General features: G+C 37.3%; 1 protein-coding gene across 2 annotated transcripts in view; it reads right to left on the reverse strand.

Annotated features, from left to right (window-relative positions):
- Positions 1-230: 230 nt before the first annotated feature.
- Positions 231-18,760, reverse strand: part of LOC306849477 (cytosolic carboxypeptidase 1-like) — a 37,411-nt gene continuing 18,881 nt past the window's right edge. For both annotated transcript variants that reach the window (XM_079384524.1, XM_079384523.1), the window contains exons 15-26: positions 18,658-18,741; positions 17,987-18,073; positions 17,716-17,864; positions 17,340-17,427; positions 17,077-17,221; positions 16,589-16,739; positions 14,140-14,320; positions 13,464-13,593; positions 13,247-13,372; positions 10,199-10,375; positions 6,812-6,981; positions 231-2,603 (exon numbers count right to left, since the gene is read on the reverse strand). In XM_079384524.1, the coding sequence (XP_079240650.1) occupies positions 2,429-2,603; positions 6,812-6,981; positions 10,199-10,375; positions 13,247-13,372; positions 13,464-13,593; positions 14,140-14,320; positions 16,589-16,739; positions 17,077-17,221; positions 17,340-17,427; positions 17,716-17,864; positions 17,987-18,073; positions 18,658-18,741 (1,663 nt within the window). In that variant the 3' untranslated portion in view covers positions 231-2,428. The remainder of the gene's footprint in view (positions 2,604-6,811; positions 6,982-10,198; positions 10,376-13,246; positions 13,373-13,463; positions 13,594-14,139; positions 14,321-16,588; positions 16,740-17,076; positions 17,222-17,339; positions 17,428-17,715; positions 17,865-17,986; positions 18,074-18,657; positions 18,742-18,760) is intronic.

Consider the following 18,760-nt stretch of genomic DNA (forward strand, 5'->3'; position numbering starts at 1 on the left):
GCTGTCAAACGATTAATCGCATCCAAAATAAAAGTTTTTGTTTACATATGTGTGTGTACTGTGTATATTTATTGTGTATATATTAAAAACACACACAGTTTATATTTATATTCATATAAGCTATTTTTTACATAAATATATTTAATATATAAACATAACATATTTTTCTGAAATGTATACATGCATGTGTATTTATATATACATAATAAATATACACAGTACACACACATATGTAAACAAAAACTTTTATTTTGGATGCGATTAATCGTTTGACACCACTACTTAAAATTCATAAAAATATCTGAAAACATAAAATGTGCAGTATCAATCTATCATAGTCTATCACAGATTTTAATGTTTAAGTGTTACAATGTAATTTATTGCTGTGATCAAAGCTGAATTTTCAGCATCATTACTTCAGGCTTCAGTGTCCTTCAATAATTCTAATGTTCTGCTTAAGTAACATTTTCTATTATAAACGTTGAAAACAGTTGTGCTGCTTCATATTTTTGTGGAAACTGAAATTTTTTTCTATGATTTTTTTGATGAACAAGTTCAAGAATAGCATTTATTTGAAATAAATATCAGCAAGTACATTAACTTGTCCTCGCTGAATCGGAGTCTTAATAAAAAAAAAAGAAAAAAAAAAGTCATTTGAATCCAAAATAAGTTTAACTTAGTTGTTTATTACCCATACTTTCAATCAAAGATTGACAATCATTCAAACACAACCAAACTTATACATTTTTTCTCTACCCCATACACACATTTAGTACTTTGGCCAACTGCTGACAACAAACACGAATACAAACAAGCACACTCACACACGCTGCACTGCCAGCATCAAAATCAAGTATTACATTTCTTTTCTCCCAATAAACAAATAAAACTAATAAAATAAATTAAAGGCAACTTCCAAAAACCATGCACTAATTTTACAAATGCAACAAATAAATATTAACATCTAAATTAAAATACAGAAGCTCTCCCAATTAAAAAGCAAGTACAGCCACAAAATGTGCCGTGACCACGCGCTCACACAAACAATACCGATCTAGCACTGCGACCTCATGGTAATCCTATCAGGCCACAGGAAGCACGCAGGTGAGCGTTTCGCGTGAGAATAAGAGTGACGTTACATTCATTAGACTGCATTGTTGTGCTGTGAGGTGTTATTATGAGCATGCAGCTTTGATTCTATCCTCATGGTGAAGTTACGTGACACTGTGGTTTGTTGGATGACCATATGTCAGGTTGCATCAGGATTACAGCCATACCAGCTGTTCTTAATGAAATGTGAGTCAAGGAAACACCAGTATTTATGAAACGGTCATGGCCTTTTATAATATAGCACCAGAAATTTTAAATTAGAGACCGTTTAGCACATAACATTTCATTTTTGTTAATAACTATAATTAATAATTTCATCCAATTTCTTATTATAGTTACAGTTTCACTTTTCATAGTTTTAAAGGTTGTCATTTACTCATCCTCACGTCCTTCCAAATATGTTTGACTTTCTCTTCTGTGGAACATATCATGCAGCAAAGTGATAGTTGACTCAAAAATGAACATTTGCTGTTAATTTACTCCCCCTCAGGCCATCCAAGATGTAGGTGACTTTTTTCTTCAGTAGAACATTAAAAGATGTTTAGCTGAAACCGTGGTCCTTGGTGATTCATAAAATGCAAGTCAGTGGCTGCCATCACTTTGAGAGTCAAAAAAGCATATAGAGATAACACAAAATTAATACTCATGGCTCCTGATGATATATTGAGGTCTCATGAAGCGAAAACGATTGGTCTGTGTAAGAAACTGAATATAATGTTGTAATGTTCAGTTTCGCTTCATAAGACCTCAATATATAGTCAGGAGCCATGAGTATTAATTTTGTGTTGCCTATATATATGCTTTTTGACTCCTAAAGTGACAGTAGCTATTGACTTGCATTTTATGAATAACCAAGGACCACAGTTTCAGCCAAAACTCTTCTTTACCGTTCTACTCAAGAAAAAAAAAAGTCACCTACTTCTTGAATGAGAAATTAACAGCACATTTTCACTTTTGGGTGAACGATCACTTTAAAACTACATTTTCATTGTACAAGTGTGAACATTCTGCATAACATCTACTTTTGTGTTCCACAGAATTTTGAAAGTTAAACAGGTGTGGAACATGAGGATGAGTAAATAACGACCAAACTTTTCCTCCATTTTAATAATGATGTATTTTAGATTGATTTCTAACATTACTAATAATGCTGTAACTTGTAAAGCCTTAAAGTTAGGTTATTCTAATTTAGGTCAACTTTGTGAACAAAGGAGTTTCTATAAAGTAGGCAATTAGGCAAACACAGGTGATGCAGTACACAGGCAAACGACTGGTGAGATCAGCTAAAGCCTTACACTAATGCGATTCTGGTTTAATTTCAGTTAAGTGAGTCTTGGCGGCTGAACTCTGAGTCAGAATTGGGGTCCGGGAGGGCATGGTTATCCTGGAGATCGGGTTCAAGATCGGGATCATTCTCGTCATTGCTTTCTGCACTGTAGTCGACTTCCTCCAGGAATGCTGGCTCATCCTCTTCCAACACGTATGTGGTGGGACTGCAGGACACACACACAGCTGTCAGTTAATATACGTCAGCTAAGTATATGAGAAGTGAGATCATATGTTCAGACAGAAACAGATAGAACAATTTATTCCCATAAATCATAATCAGTCTACCTCATTTCCAGGGTTGCCAGGTTTTCAAAACAAAACCTGCCCAGTTGCTACTCAAAACTAGCCCAATCGCGTTTCGAGGGGGTCTCTCGGTAAAAATCGCGTTCTGGGGGGTAAAATACACTTTTTTTGGGGGGGTTCCCCTGGTAAAATTCGCATTTTAGGAGGCTAAATATCACGTTATTGGGGTCGCTTCAACCCGCAGCCATGAAAAACAACCCGCGGCAATAGTGTTAAAGTAGCCCAATGACTTATTTCTATTAACACTACTTTAATACTCAGTCGAGTGAGATTTTTATCTCTTCTGCAAGTGATGTTTGGAAGGCAAAACTCAATGCCTTAATGTTAGGGTGTTACTGTTAATAAGGCGTCCTGGGTGTTTTTGTTTCATTCACAGTGTTCTCACACCTTTTGACTAATGAACTTTCATCTGCACTAACAGAGAAATCACACCAGCATTCGTTTTAAATGAACCAAACCTTTCAAGTGTAAACATACTCTAAGCTTAAAAGTGAAATTGGCAGTGTGAATCAGTGCATATTCGCATAGGGTCTAAGCATCAGCATTAGCATGGCATTTTAAACTTTATTTGTGTGGCGTTTTGGCTTTATTTTTTATAGGACATATTGCAATATAGACAGACAGGAAGCAAAATGGTGGAGAGGAAGATGGAATTGGGAAGGGTCCTGGAGTCAGGACTCAGGTCGTCTGAAGTGCAACTGCTTTACAGTCGGAGGGCTCTTCATAAGTATATGAAGGCTCTGACAAACATTAAGGTATTTATAGAAGTCAATGAGCTTAATCATGCAAGAGAAACAATATATGAATGTACTTATGGATCATATTAAGAAATGCTAAGCATAAGAAAATGCAATTTGTGTTTAAGCTAGCTTCCCAAGGATGCTAATGGAATTATAATGTTTGCATATAAGACTAAGTAACTAAACAATGCTATGAATGAGAGTTCATGTTTAGGGACATCTTAAGAGAGAAAATGAATTTATTCATGCAATTAGAATCTTTATGGGTTTATATTTAATTAGGCTAAGCACTTCTAAGCATGTGTAGTTTTCATGAAGATTGGCTCTAGCGACATCAATAGCTCCTGTGCAGGGCAGCGGTTATATAGCAGCTACTGCACCATCGGGTTAATCCAGCAGTTGTATGTCGAAAAGCTTCTTCTGAGTCAAGTGTGCATTGATGATCATTATATTCAAGTGAATTACTTCTTTGCAATCAGAATGGATTCTGCAATAGAGCACAATCAGCGGCTTCATAACAACCAGGAAATCCTTGCTGTCTTGAAGCTTTGAAACATACAGTAGGATTTCATTTGAATGTACTTTAAAAGCAGTGCATTCATTACTAATACTTCGATTTTAACTAAAATCCATATACTTTTAACGTCTGGATATAGAATTCATGAAAGTCCCTTTTAAGGTAAGTCAGCTCACTCGATGGCCTTATTCACAACACTACAGGCCACTCCTGTCTATTTAAGCCAACAGGAGACTGATTTTCCTTTGCTGTAAACAAAACGTTGTTCTCGCGAGACTAGCATATTCTCACCGGAGCTAATGCTTACGCCTACGTCATCTGCAGGAACACCACTCTCTCATGAACACGCGTTTGACAGTTAGCGGAAGCTAGAGATTATGGTTTATACAGTTTTAAATATGGATATTTGTCTTACACAAATGCATGGATTTACTTCAGAAGGCCTTTATTAACCGCCCGGAGCTGTGTGGAGCACTTTTATGATGGATGGATGCACTTTTTTGGGCTTCAAAATCTCGGTCCCATTCACTGCCATTATAAAGCTTGGAAGAGCCAGGACATTTTTTATAACTATTTTATTTGTCTGAAAGAACAAAGTCATGTACACCTACAATTCCTTGAGGGTGAGTAAATTATGGGGTAAATTACATTTTTGGGTGAACTATCCCTTTAATGGCATGTTGCACGTTCGGCAACAATTTTTTTAATCACTAACTGATGCAGTGTGAAGCTTTTTATTTCTTAAACAACCATGTCAGAAGATGCATCCATGTATATATTCCAGGATGTCAATGCCAAGATTCATTGGGCCCAAATTTTGAGAGATTGGCCAATACAGAGTCCCGACGTTAACCCCATTGAAAGTCTTTGTGAAGTGCTGGAGTTGACTTTATAATGCCTGCCCAAAAAAGTAGCAGACTCTAATATTTCATTGGACTGTCTAGCTTTAATAACATTATGCTTTCATTGTAGCATTGTTTTGACCACGTTATGCAACATTAAGAGTTGCATTCATTTTTGGCCAAGATCTTGTACTGACAAAGGGAGAGTTAAACCACTCTGTAAAGTGGACTCCAGACTTTCAGTAGGGTTAAGCTTAGAACTCTGTGGTGGCTAATTCATATGTGAAATGACACAGTTTGGGTCCAATGAGTCCTGACATTGCCATCCTGGAATCTGGACATGAGCACGTCTTCAAACCTAGGACCAGATTTACTAAACACTGCAAATTAGCGTTAGAGCGCAATTCCATAAAAGTGCTGATGGGAAGGGAAAATTCTGCTGGTGTTTTACTGACAATGCGCGCATTGAAGAACACAGCCAGATCATTTCCATAATGACCAGCGCAATCTACCAAGAGCAGCGCATACTGCCACCTGCTATAAAGACATGCTTTTTGGGGGGTTTAAATAATGGCGCAAAACCTTAGTATATCTCATTGCATGATTCATCTGAATACTCTCCTCCCATAAATTTTGCAGCTGAAAGGGAAACTCCTACAAATGCATATTCAATAATGTCAGGCACAAATATAACTCCATACCTTTTCAGTGCTAATTCTTCACTGCACGTCTTTAGTAAATCCTGAAAATACTATTTTAACGCCAAAAGACGGTTTGCACTTGCGCAAGCTGTTAGTAAATCTGGCCCCTGGTTGTTTAAGAAACAAAAAGCTACACGCTGCATCAGTTAGGGTTAAAACAATTGTTGCCAAAGATACAACATAGTAATCACTGCATTAACACTGCAATTCTAGAGTCTTCAGTATTTGCTTATTTGAATCCAAATGGCAGGCAGTGTATATAAGCTGTACTATATAAAACTGCTAATTTACCAGATATTCCCATGATTGGTATATGGCGGACCAAGTAAACGGAGCCCACCCCAATTTCTCTATAATATTCTTCCCTTTAGAAATAACCCAGAACATCCATTCAATACAAGTCTATGGGATTTCCCATCTCTCTTCAACAAACTGCAAAATTTGAGCCATCATTCATGCCCGTAACACAAACGCTGCGGGACGAGTTACGAGCCACAGTTTAATACTTTAGGTGAAAGGGTTGTTCAAATCTCTAACCCTAATTTTGAGCTATAATAAATACCGGTCAATACAACAAAACCAACAAACGACTCCTACAGGTTAGTGGTCAAAAACCTCATGTGGCGGCAGAGGAGGCATTTCTTTGCATGCTTCTCTCAGTGTCTGTCTCTCCTAACGCAATAACCTTACTAAGAGTGATGATGGTTTTATGGCTCTCTTGTTAAGCAGTTAAATGATTTAATGTGTGGTCTGGTGGTTTGGCTGGTTTTAGTGGGTTTTTAATGGTTTTAATGGTGTGAGGGGGAAGAAACTGGATCCGAGCGAGACGGGCAGAGGGGAGGGGTGGGGGCAGACTCAAAGTGGATTAGTGGGCGTTTTGATCAGGTGATTAGATGACTATAATGAGCGGAGTGCTTCTCTCTTCACTCAAGTGCGCTGAGCCCCATGTGACCGGCATCTCCTCAAGTGGTGCCGGCCATTAGAAGAGGGCTGCAAGATCGTGTGTGTGTGTGTGTATGTTGTTATCCATTACAGAAATACACAAGCCGGGATGGGCCGAAGTACGTTCTCCCAAGAAGCTTCTAGACTCTAGAAGCTTCTGACATCATGGACATCATGGCTATTATTGTTCTGAACATTGCGGGCTCCGAGCTGCTTAATGTTGTATTGAAATTCGATATGGCAGCTGTTGTGCTGATTCATGGGGCAGCAGAATAACAGGACGTCCTGACCTGGATACGATCACTGTACTGGTGTGTGAGCGTTTACCTGGTGATGTTGGGGATGCTGCGGGTGTCTATCAGGTCGTTCTCCATGTCCAGCAGATGGGAGTTGTGGTTGTGGAGCTCTAAGGGGGAAGTGAAGCGTCTTAGCCTGAGCAGAGCCAAACAAAACTGAGCACCCATTTCTTCCAGTTCACTTGTACCAATCTGGAGCCCCTGCAAACACACACACACACACACACAGATCACAGGTTACATGGACCATTTGTTAAGGATTTGTTTGTAAAATGAGATCTGGGTTACATTTATTAACAGAGGACGTGTGATTTCATGTCCTAATTCACTCAGCATTGGGGTCTCTGAGTGTATATTGTCTGGATGTGGGACATGATGAATTAAAATATGGTAATGCTTTAATTTTAAAAGACCAATTCTCACTATTAACTAGTTGCTTATTAGCATGCATATTATTTATTTGTGTGTTTGTGCCATTTGTTTGTTGATTAATTTCTGGAGGGCTTAAATGCAGAAATGTGGAGCTTATGACATTATAAAAATCCCTTTTTTAAATGCAATTCTTAATTTTAAAAGATTAATTATTCTGTTATAACGTGATTATTTGAGCTGTAAAGTTGCTTTTGTCAATTTTCTTGTCGTTTGTGTAAAAATATGTAATCCATAATTGCACAATGTTTTCTGTTGAAGCTGCTTACAGTGAATGCTGAGTCGGTATTTAATTGTTTTTTAAACGTTTTCCCCCATGCCCATGTTTATTATTATTTATTAACTATTATTTTGACCTGCTGCTAAATGACATATAAAACCAAATGACCTGTGACAGGCAGCTCGACATGTCAGTCTGGTGGTCTCTTCCAGTGTAAAGTGGGCAATTTTTTGGATCAGACTGTCATTTAGTTTTTGTCAAAAATTGAAATTAGAAATAAAGTAAAATTAACATGATTTTTTTTTTTTTTTTTTTCACCAACTTAAAAATTAATGGACAGAAAATGAGAATACAGAAAAGGTTACATGCTGTTTCAGATTCAAACGTGTAGTGGCCACATGAACCAATACTTGATGGCTCCAACACAGGTCTGTTACAGAACTATAGAATGCAGTTCTGCTTATTATTTTTTAATCGGACGATGCATTATCATAGCACTAACCTAGTTATTGTAAATTGTAAGTTTGTCACTGTTATAGTCACATACTGGGCAGAAAGAAGCTTCAGCCATGTTCCTTGATCTCACAGAGACGCCATTATGTGTCCTGCAGACAGGAGACTGTGAGTCACACATCTTTCACACAGGGCCTATAGCACCATCTACTGTTATCATTCAGTATGAAAACCTGGCATTTTATATTCATCAATATTTAAACATCATTTAATTAGAGAAACAAGCTGTGCTTTTATCACTTTTGATAATATTAATGAGTCAGTGAACTGAAAAACATCTGTTCAGTTCTTGTGTGTCAGTGGATTCTGTTGGTGACCAAGAAACAATAAGTCCAATTTTTTGTTAGATATGTGACAGTGAAAATATCAAACATGCAGCTATAATGAATGACACTGTCATTAGAAAGTAACATTACAAAATGCTTCCTATACAAATATTTAAAAAGTGTAAATGAGCAGGCTTATGCCAGCATTAATATTGATCCATGCACTCATTTTTAACCATAAGAATTTTTTCAACCTTATGTTGAATTCCAAAATAAAAATTACAACTGTACATACAAAACGCTGCACATAATAATACTACTACTAATAAAGGATTTGACTTACAGCATTGTTCCAGAACAAAACAACTGGAGCAAAGTTCTCATATCATTCTTATTCTCCACCTTTTGAAAGGCAGGGTAAACCCACAGCTACACACACTTGTACAGGTTTTTCACATTACGCATTACCCTGGGTTAAAAAAAGATGTTAACTGAGGCTTAACGGCACTTTTACAACAGGGTTAAACAATTTGAAAAGGGCTTAGCACTGTTTTGAACTGTGGGTTATGACTCTAAATTCCAGTGCCAAATGAATACAGCAAAGTAAAGTGTGGCATCTCTGTCTGGATGAACACTCATCTCAGATGGCTGAATTATCACAAACCAAACTGTTGTTCATTCCAGCCAAGAAACATCCTGCCAAGACCTTGTTGTTGTATCATTAGATAACTTAACTATCTTCACCCTCACAGAGAGCCAAGAACCCTGATGTCATGCTGAACCACTTTTATTTGCACCTTGCATATGGTTAAAACTCATCCTGTGTTAATTTTCAAGCTGAAGTGTTTTTTCTTTGCCTGTTTCCACAGGATTTGCATGGGTTACAATGAGTTCTATTTTGAAAGTTTCTTGTCTCTTTGCTAAGTGTTCCCACACCCTGTGAGAAATTAATTTCTTACTAGATAACAGAAAGAACAATAATAGCAAGGCAAGAAACATACTTCACACAAGTATGCAAATCGAATTTTGAATTTGGTTGTTAAAGGCGATCTCGTGTCATTAGAAGGTAATAATTGAACACAAGTACTGGCCAAGTTGTCTTAGCTGATTTCAGGCATAAGAATAAAAAAAAATTTCTGCCCAGGTTATTTGCATATATAATAAAAAAAATATAATATAATGTAATGTAATATATGTACTTGCTCAATAACAAAATTTTGGTAATTTTTAATAATTATAATTATTATTATCATGACTTTTTAATATAAAATATTTGATAGCGCATTTTTTACAATTATATTTTCTTGTTTCATTAAACAAATTTTGGATAAGAAAAAAATAATAAGTCTGTGGTTTGTTTATCAGTTTTCCAACTGATGCCTCCAAACCTGCTACCAAAATTCATTCTCAAAATTTCTATTTTCTATGTTGGCCAACCAGATAATTAAATAATAACCTTAACATAGTTACATATTTAAATCAAATGAATTCACAACAATGTCTAATGAATAAGTTCACAAGGCATCAAGATATATGTATATCATCACTAAGTCAATAAATTTAAATGTGTCATTTAAACGACTTGTACTGCCCTCATTGGAAAAGTGATATTCAATAAATCAACCTGAAACTCACTGACACTGACCCTGGGCCATCATTGAACCCTAGACTGTACTCATTAAAACTCTTTCTCATGGCACGCGTGACGTCAGATCCCTGATTGTTAATGTCGACTGTTTCCTGCCCTGCTCTGAACATCAAATAATTGGATAACAAGAACCAAATGGTGATTTATACAGTATGTTGTGTGTGCTTTTGTTCTTTATCTGCAGATGTCTTGGTAACCCGATATTCTTGGTCATTTTCAGCAGAACTATGATTTTTAAAAACTTCTGTATATCCTAAATATTATTGATAAAAATAAGGCTTAAAGTTAATTACAAAAAACCCCACTGTCTCTCTTTTTCTGAATAAAATGGAGCACCCTCACCTTGTATTTGCCCTGGTCGCAGCCGCACAGCGTGCTCTCCATGGTGTAACTGCGCTGCACTCCGATCTCTCTCCACACCACCACACGCGCCGTGGCCTCTTTAGAGCGTTCAACTACAAAACTGCAGCTGGACAGGCTGAACGCTGGAGCCATCTGAGACAGCAGCTTCGGCAGAGTCTAAAAAAAACATGACGCACAATAAGCATCTTCAACTTCAAGTGCATTTTAGAAAGCTAAATTACTTGACAAGATCAACACTTGACAGAAAGTATTTATTTTTTTAAATGATTATTCTCTACTATCTCTTTGAATTAAACAAACTGTTTATGCTGCTGTAAGAATAATTCACCAAAAACCAAAAACTCTGTCATTTACTCATCCTCATGTCATTCCAAAATCTCATGACTGACTTTAGTCTGTGAAAATATATGCGATATTTGAATAATGCTTAAGTTGTTTTTGTTTATATAATGTAACCCAGATATTTTAAGCTCCAAAGTTGGCAAGCTACCTTTATTTCTATAGTGCTTTATACAGTACAGATTGTGTCAAAGCAGCTTCACAGTAATAAACTAGTAACACAGTAAAAATAGTCAATTATGGAAACTCAAATATGGAGACAGTTCAGATTCTGCTGTAAAGCAGCTCTAAAAAAGACGATAGAGTCAAGTCAGTTCAGTGTTGATTCAATTCAGATAGGGCTACAGTAATGGCCAAAAATATCGGCACCCTTGGTAAATATGATCAAAGAAGGGTGTGAAAATGTTATTCTTTTATTTTTTATAAAAAAAAAATAAAAAAAAAATAATAAAAAAATCACAAAAATCTAAGATTTCATTGGATAAGCAGAATTTAAAATGTGGGGAAATATCATGAAATAAATGATTTTCTCAAATACACGTTGGACAATTATTGGTACCCCTAGAAATTATTATGGGTAAAATATCTCGTATAAAGTATATTCCCATTCATATTAACAATTTTGAGCACTCCAGGGTGATTGAACATGAAATTATTCAGCCATGGCTTCCTTTTTCACAGAAATATAAATGGGAGGGAAAACAAAGGCCAAATTCCCTTAATCATCCATCACAATGAGAAAAACCAAAGAATATATTTCTGATGTGAAGCAAAAGATAATTGAGCTTCACAAATTAGTGAAGTGGCTTTAAGAAAAGAGCTAGAGCAGTGAAAATTCCCATTTCCACCATCAGGGCAATAATTAATAATTTCCAATCAACATAAAATGTTACGAAACTGCCTGGAAAAGGACGTGTGTCTATATTGTCCTAATGCACGGTGAGAAGAAGAGCTTGAGAGGCTAAAGACTCTCCAAGGACTGCGCAGCTGGAGAATTGGAGAAAATAGTTGAGTCTCAGGGTCAGAAAACCGTTAAAAAAAATTGTCAAACAGCACCTACGTCACCACATGTTGTTTGGGAGGGTTTCAAGAAAAATTCTCATAGCTCATCCAAAAACAAACTCCAGAATATTCAGTTATCAGACACGACTGGAACTGGCTTCTATGGTCAGATGAAACTAAAAAATGAGCTTTTTAGCAGCAAACACTCAAGATGGGTTTGTTGAACACAGGGTTAAAAAGTACCCCATGTGTAAATGAAACCCAATGAAATATACTGCTGTATTTTTGATGCTGTGAGCCTATATTTCTGCAGGAGATCCTGGACATCTTGTTTAGATACATGGTATCATGGATTCTATCAAATAACAACAGGGGGGAAAAAAATCAATAAGTGACTGACTCTGTTAGAAATCTTATAATGGGCCAAGTTTGGATCTTCCAACCAGACAATAATCCAAACACAAACCTAAAAAACAACACAAAAATGTGTCACTAAGCACAAAACCAAGCTTCTGCTGGCCATTCCAGTCCTCTGACCTGAACCCTGTAGAAAATGAGTGAGGTGAACTGAAGAGAAGCACCACCAACATGGAGCTGTGAATCTGAGGGGTCTGGAGTGATTCTGGATGAAGGAATGGTCTCTGATCTCTTGTCAGGTGTTCTCTAACCTCATCAGGCATTATAGGAGAAAATTTTGAGCTGTTAAACTGGCAAATGGAGGTTTCAAAAAGTATTGAATAAAAGGGTGCCGTTAACTGTGGCCAATGTGTATTAGAGAAAAACATTTATTTCATAATGATATTTCCCCCCATTTTAATTTCTTATTATCCAATGAAAGATTAGATTTTTGTGAATTTAAAATAAAAGATCAAAAGGATTAACACTGCAGATTAATTTTCGCAGCCACCTTTGATCATATTTACCAAGGGTGCCGATATTTTTGGCCATGACTGTACATGAAAAATCATTTTAATCGTTCTCACGATTTTTGCTTCTATCGATTTATTAAACGTACTCGTCTGTGATATTTGGTTATTTATTCTGAAATGTTTCATTTTAATTTGGTGTTATCTTGCATTGATACGTTTTCAGGTTGCGATTGCCAGATATCAAGAATTTAAATCCCCCAATCAGAGCTCTTCTCTTGAATTGATACATTATCCGCCCAGTGGTTTGCATAATATTCCCAACCTGGCTTGCTCTACATTACAGAAAAAGCACTGAGGAGCTGAAAACACCTGCAAACATTAAAGTTGGAGTTTAGTCATCACTATTGAGATATTATGCCAAAATAAAAGAAAAATACAGCCAGTCAGTTTTCTTTTACATGGCCATTTGTGCTGTTTGTTGCTAGACGGTATAAAGGCAGCATGAATTTATTCCAAACTAAAACAACTGAAACATTGATCAGATATCTTCTTTTGTGTTAAACACAAGCATTTCCATTCACTAATTTCTGTTTTGGTAACCAGTTCCTTTATTATGTAAACTTGGGCAGTCATATGTGCATGATTTGTAGACAAGCCATTTTTGCAGGTTAGTTATCATAATTGATCTGGATGGACCAAAAAGCATATTTGAATATTGTAAATGTTAAGATGATGTCTACATAATACATCAAACGTGCCAAAAAATGTCAATAAAAGATTTAGAATGGTAGCATATAAAAGTGTGCAGATGTGTTACCCTGTATCCAAGGTCCTCGTGTAGGTCACCGGTGCCGACACTGGTCTGCCACACCGTCTCCTTAATACTACAGCCGTACATGAAAACGTTCTTCTTCCGTGAATGGCCGTGATAGTCGCAGAACACCTAAACACACAGTTCAGAGACAAACACACTGCGTGTGTCATTACTTCCGTTTAAACAGAGTTCTCTCATATACAGCGTGATGCTCTCTCACCAGTGGAGTTCTTCCTGTAGCTCTGAGGTACTGCAGGAGACTCTTGGCGTGGTAGATGGTGGGGTGCAGCTCGGCATTGGGGTTCTGCCACTGTCTATTCAGATCCTCCCCACTCAGAGAACAACGATGACTGCAGAGTGTTATTACAGATAAAGTGTGTGAAGAATGATTGCCCTTTCCATTACCAGTAACACAGTGTGATAACTTTAATTTACACTATTAACAAACAATGCCACATTATCAATATTTTTATTACACAAAACCTAATCACCGCACGATATGCCGATTAATAAAATTAATTTCACATCAATTTGGGCTGAGAAATGACAAAAAAGAAGCTTTAAAAATAACTATTTTGATTCAACATAAAATTTAAGCAACTGCATTCAATGTGTCCTGACGCACAGGTCTGGGCCAGGGTGGAGTGCATTAAATGCGTTAATAATTTTGACACACTATTTTTTGCATAATTAACTTCATCACATTAACATGTTAAACTGACAGTCCTAGAAATTATATAGAAATAAAATATTAAACATGTTATTTTTAAAAATGGAAAACTTTGGATGGTTCTGCATTCTAATGAGGAATGAAAGGGGTAAACACTTTAAGACTGTACTGTCAACAGTATCTCTATCAGTATCCCTACAGAATCTAGTGTTCTATGTTGACATACTTTCCATTAATGACGCCATCAGGGTTGAGCATGGGGATGATTTTGAAGATGTAGCTCTCTCGTAGACTTTGGGCTTGAGGACTGCAGCTCATGAGATACTCTAGGGTGCCCTTCATCACCCAGCTAGAGTTAGTCTCTCCAGGATGTACCCGCGCAGACAGAAACACCACTGGACGGCTTCCTACAAACACAGCATATCTGAGTGCGCCACACCTATTCACAGAGGCTGAAATCACATTACTGACCGTTTGCATGAGAGAATGCATGGAAGAGTGCCTGAGTGAGATGCATGGAAGAGTGCTTGAATGAGCGTATGCGCAAGATCATTGAAGAATGCATGGGAGAGTGCTTGAATGAGCGTATGCGCAGGTGCATTCAAGAATGCATGGGAGAGTGCTTGAATGAGCGCATGCGCAGGTGCATTCAAGAATGCATGGGAGAGTGCTTGAATGAGCGTATGCGCAGGTGCATTCAAGAATGCATGGGAGAGTGCTTGAATGAGCGTATGCGCAGGTACATTCAAGAATGCATGGAAAAGAGCTTGATTGAGAGTATGCGCAGGTGCATTCAAGAATACATTGAAGAGCTCTTGAATGAGCGTATGTGCAGGTGCATTCAAGAATACATTGAAGAGTGCTTGAATGAGCGTATGCGCAGGTGCATTCAAGAATGCATGGAAAAGAGCTTGAATGTGTGTATGCGCAGGTGCATTCAAGAATGTATGGGAGAGTGCTTGAATGAGAGAATGCACTGGTACATTCAAAAATACATGCAAGAGTGCTTGAATAAGCATATGCACTGGTGCATTCAAGAATGCATGGGAGAGTGCTTGAATGAGCGTATGCGCAGGTGCATTCAAGAATGCATCGAAGAGTGCTTGAATAAGTGTACACGCAGGTGCATGCAAGAATGCATGGAAGAGTGCATGAGAAAGTATGTGAGTGCGTTCATGGGAGGGGTGTACACTCGAATACATGCACGAGTGTATGAGAGGCTGAAAAGACAATAGCAATGAACCCTGAGGATGAAAGAATGTGAAAGAGCATGCAAGAATTCATGGGAACAAGCATGTAAGAGTGCATAAGAAAATGCATGTGTATTTATGAAAAAGTGCATTTCAGAGTGCTTGAGAATGTGCATGTGACAGTGCATGCAAAGGGCACAATAGTGTTCATGAGAAAGTGTGTGCTTAGGAGTGTGCGCGCAAGAGTGGATGTGAGAGTGTACTTTAGAAAATGCATTCGTGAGAAAGGGCATGAGACCATATGTTGTTCATGAACAAGTGTTCATTAGAGAGTGCATAGGAGCGTGAATGCAAATGTGTTCAATAGAGAGAGTGATTTAAGTGTGCATGTGAAAGTGTATCAGAACGTATGCAAATGATCATCAGCAAGTGCATGTGAGAGTGCATGAAAGAATGCAACAATTTGTAAATTAGAAAGAATGCATAGGAGCATGCATGTGAAAGTGCATGTGGAGTCGTTATGACTGGCTCATCAGAAAGAGTGCATGAGAGCATGCGACAATGTCAATTAGAGAGACTGCATATTTGTGTACACGTAGGAGGTGTCATGAGAGTGAGTACATGCAAAAGCATTCATTCAAGAGAACACATGGTGTGAGGCATGTGAGAATGTGAATGTGAGATTTTTCATAAGAGAGAGTGCATGCGTGTATGCATGGAGATGAATGTGAAAGTGTTCACGACAGTGGATGCATGTGAGCATGCATGTAAGAGTGTTCATTGGGAGTGGGCGCATATGAGAGTGCATGAAGATACATGTGAGTGTTCATGAGAATAAGTGCATGTGAGCTTGCTTGAGGATGCACGTGAGTGTTCATTAGACTGAGCGCATGTGAGCGTGCATGAAGACGTATGTGAGTTTGCATGAGGACGCAAGTGAGAGTGTTCATTACAGAGAGTGCATGTGAGCTTGCATGAGGATGTATGTGAGGGTTTATGAGAGCGAATGCATGTGAACATGCATGTAAGAGTGTTCATGAGAGTGACTGAATGTGAGTGTTCTTGTGTGAATGTTATTGTTCGTTAAAGAGAGTGCATGAGGACATTAAAGAATGTTTGTGAGAGTGAGTGCATGTGAGTGTTTATGAAGGTGGACGCATGCAAGAGTGTTCATGGGAGTGAGTGTATACAAGTATGCATGTGGACATAAAAAAGTGTTAATGAGAGTGAGCATATGAAGATGCATGTACTGCAAGAGTGTTAATGAGAGTGGGTGCATGTGAGTCTGCATGAGGACGCATGTGAGAGTGTTTATAAGGTGTGTGAGTGTTCATGAAAGTGAATGTAAGCAAGAGTGCAAGATAATGCATGTGTTCATGACAGTGAGTGCATTTAAGAGTGCATGTTGAGTGAATCTACAGAACTGATAAGCTATACTGCTATGGCTGCATGCTTATCAGTGATATTCTTGTGCGTGTTACATACTGAACTGGCTGATGTGATCATGGCTGGATGATCCTGGCATGGCTGTGATGGTGAGCAGGGGACAGCTGTTTCCTCCCAGAGTTTCACACAGATCATCCTGTCTGTAGTAGATCTGAGCTGTGCGCAAAGCACTCAACTTCTCCAGATGCATCTAAACAAACGAGGAACAATAAAAATACAGTATGAAACATAATAGATTAAAAATATCATGCCATATGTCTGATGGTATCCATTTTCTGCTGGATTTCTGAGGTACGCATAAATGCATGCTTACTGGGCTACTATTGCCATATTGCCATACAGTTGTGCACAAAACCACTAGTCTACAGCTCTAACAGTATTCGGATTAGTAAGGTAAAAATGGCTACAAAAAGCATTAGGATTTATAATAAGCATTCTTTATGCACCTAAACTGGTATACTAATGGGCTTCTAAGTATTAATGTCCATCAGATGCATCAATTTAGGGAGGGTACATTTGTATAGTACCTTCAGCATTGAGTAGGTGTATGGGTAATGGTAGGCAAAGTAGCAAACATCATCTTTATGTTGAAAGGTCACAGTGAAGGTCAAGGTGAAGTACGATTTGCCCTTTTGACCGCCAGCTGCAATGGAGCTTCGTGAGAAATTATTTCTGTGGTAGATAGGAATAGAGGTCAACTTGAATTCTTTTAAATCATAACTGTATTTCAAATGCATTATAACCGTTAATGATAATGTGTAATCATAAATATGGAAAGGATGGTCTTTACTTGTAGTAACAGATGTCTGATCCTGTTCTAAGCCAATGGGGGCTGCCGTTGATGGCGTCCTGTACTGAGTACATGAGCACTTGCATGCCTGTCACACCATATATAGAAATCAGAAATCTGACAAACACACTCTGATTTTAAAGGTGGTTATATGGGTTGGTGGGACGCAAATAGCTGAATATTCTTCAACCCCTATACATACTGATGTTAATATGAGAACAAATTGGTTTCCAACTCTAGCACTATTCATAATAGTGTTAATACTTAATAATCCAGGTTAATGGCACAGACATTTGAAAGTAACTATCGCCATTCACATCTGTGTTTGTGCACTTGAGTAGAGTATATTTCTGAACTAATGCTTGAAATGACCCACCATAATTGAACTGGCTGTTGGACTTCTCACAGTTGATTAAGTTGAATCGATAACGAACTCCAGGACGCATATTGCCCACCTCGAAATAGAACCACTGGTGGTAGTGATTACTATTGATATCCGAGTTCAAGATCAAGTCATACTCAAACCTGCCGACAGAAACAAGCAATACACAAAAATGAAAAAAAAAAACAACTAGAAACGGCTTCTTTATTTTATGACAAGTACATTTATAAAAGAAAAAGGGCTTATAATTTAATTCTGCACATACTTTCTGACTTGTATTGCTTTCCGTAGGTTTCCAGACTCAAACTTAGAGTTGAACTTCAGAGACTCGCCGTTGTCAATTACTGGACAACTGAAAGAACATTTTTACATAAAAAATTCAAGCGTTTTGAATAACTCAAGACAAGAGCCTGGGTATGTCTGAAACAATAAATATATACTTTTTTAAATTCATCACTCTATTCCTACCAAAAAAAAAAACAATAATAAAACAACAACAACAAAAAAACCCTGAAAAGTGGCATTAGTGTCAACAGCTAGTGTTGGCCGATATATACCAGATGATATAGTTAAGTATTGTTTCACATTCAAATTTCATATTTTAAAATAAAAATAATAAAAACTACAACAACAACAATTATTATTAATATTTTGCTTCACATAACTATAAAAATAAAAAAATCTTATCTATATTTTGCTTTTATTTCATTATTTTTAATCAGTTTTCCATAATAAAAAAAATGTGTAATGTATATAGTTACAAAATTGTATATTTTCAGCTGCAAAATGCCAATAAAAATACTTGCCTACCCATAATGATAGTTTTTTAATTAAATATTTGCTTGATTATGTACAGTATAAGCTCACTTGAATTTGCTTCTCTCATCATAGCAAGACCTTTCATTTTTGTTTCATACTCCTATAGTGCCCACTGACCTCTGATTGTCTAAGTCATATACGACTTTATCGAGGATGTCACTGGGGTGAATGAGCCTCTCTATATCCTGGAAGATCTTTGTTCTGTTGGAAAATAGTTCAT

Source organism: Barbus barbus (assembly GCF_936440315.1).
Source record: "Barbus barbus genome assembly, chromosome: 29".
NCBI lineage: Eukaryota > Metazoa > Chordata > Actinopteri > Cypriniformes > Cyprinidae > Barbus > Barbus barbus.